This window comes from Salmo salar, unplaced genomic scaffold, assembly GCF_905237065.1.
Source record: "Salmo salar unplaced genomic scaffold, Ssal_v3.1, whole genome shotgun sequence".
Classification (NCBI taxonomy): Eukaryota; Metazoa; Chordata; class Actinopteri; order Salmoniformes; family Salmonidae; genus Salmo; species Salmo salar.
This window is the reverse complement of record NW_025548058.1, coordinates 231,183-232,500: the sequence shown is the minus strand read 5'-3', so window position 1 is coordinate 232,500 and position 1,318 is coordinate 231,183. Positions and strand designations below refer to the sequence as shown.

The following is a 1,318-nucleotide window of genomic DNA, read 5'->3' as shown; positions in this document are numbered from 1 at the left end:
GGAGCGGGGTGGGTCGGGGTTGTGGAGCGGGGGTGGGTCGGGGGTTATGGAGCGGGGTGGGGTGGAGTCGGGGTGGGTCGGGGTTCTGGAGCGGGGTGGGTCGGGGTTGTGGAGCGGGGTGGGTCGGAGTTGTGGAGCGGGGTGGGTCGGGGTTGTGGAGCGGGGTGGGTCGGGGGTTATGGAGCGGGGTAGGTCAGGGTGGGTCGGGGATCTGGAGCGGGGTGGGTCGGGGTTGTGGAGCGGGGTGGGTCGGGGTTGTGGAGCGGGGTGGGTCGGGGTGGGTCGGGGATCTGGAGCGGGGTGGGTCGGGGTTGTGGAGCGGGGTGGGTCGGGGTGGGTCGGGGATCTGGAGCGGGGTGGGTCGGGGTTGTGGAGCGGGGTGGGTCGGGGTTATGGAGCGGGGTGGGGTGGGTCGGGGTGGGTCGGGGTTCTGGAGCGGGGTGGGTCGGGGTTGTGGAGCGGGGTGGGTCGGAGTTGTGGAGCGGGGTGGGTCGGGGTTGTGGAGCGGGGTGGATCGGGGGGTTATGGAGCGGGGTAGGTCAGGGTGGGTCGGGGTTCTGGAGCGGGGTGAGTCGGGGTTGTGGAGCGGGGTGGGTCGGGGTTGTGGAGCGGGGTGGGTCGGGGTTGTGGAGCGGGGTGATTCGGGGTTGTGGAGCGGGGTGGGTCGGGGGTTATGGAGCGGGGTGGGTCGGGGATCTGGAGCGGGGTGGGCCGGGGTCTGGAGTGGGGTGGGTCGGGGTTATGGAGCGGGGTAGAGCGGGGTATGTCGGGGATCTGGAGCCTGGTGGGTCGGGGATCTGGAGAAATTAAATACTGTGGGGTGAATATATGTCTTCGTAGAAACACAACAAAACATCAATCCTCTGTTGCTCAACATCTTGTGGGAAGCGATAGTCACTCCGGATCAGAACCGTGAAGAACCTCGTCCTCAGAATTTCCACCTCTTCTGTGCCCTATTGGCAAAACGCACGACCAGGTTCGCCAAAATTTTACAAAGTTTTACCAAACATCATTAAATCAAGGATCAAGTTACTGCATTCTCCCTTCTAACTGAACAGTCGTGGCCAAAAGTTTTGAGAATGACACAAATATTAATTTTCACAAAGTCTGCTGCCTCAGTTTGTATGATGAGAATTTGCATATAATCCAGAATGTTATGAAGAGTGATCAGATGAATTGCAATTCATTGCAAAGTCCCTCTTTGCCATGCAAATTAACTAAATCCCCCCCAAAAAAAACATTTCCACTGCATTTCAGCCCTGCTACAAAAGGACCAGTTGACATCATGTCAGTGATTCTGTCGTTAACACAGGTGTGA

General features: G+C 59.5%; 1 protein-coding gene across 1 annotated transcript in view; it reads right to left on the bottom strand.

Moving 5' to 3' along the window:
* LOC123732630 (extensin-like) overlaps window positions 1-1,038 on the bottom strand; it is a 2,336-nt gene extending 1,298 nt beyond the window's left edge. The window contains exon 1 of the mRNA XM_045711888.1: window positions 1,034-1,038. Coding sequence (XP_045567844.1) covers window positions 1,034-1,038 — 5 coding nt within the window. The remainder of the gene's footprint in view (window positions 1-1,033) is intronic.
* Between the last annotated feature and the right edge of the window lie 280 nt (window positions 1,039-1,318).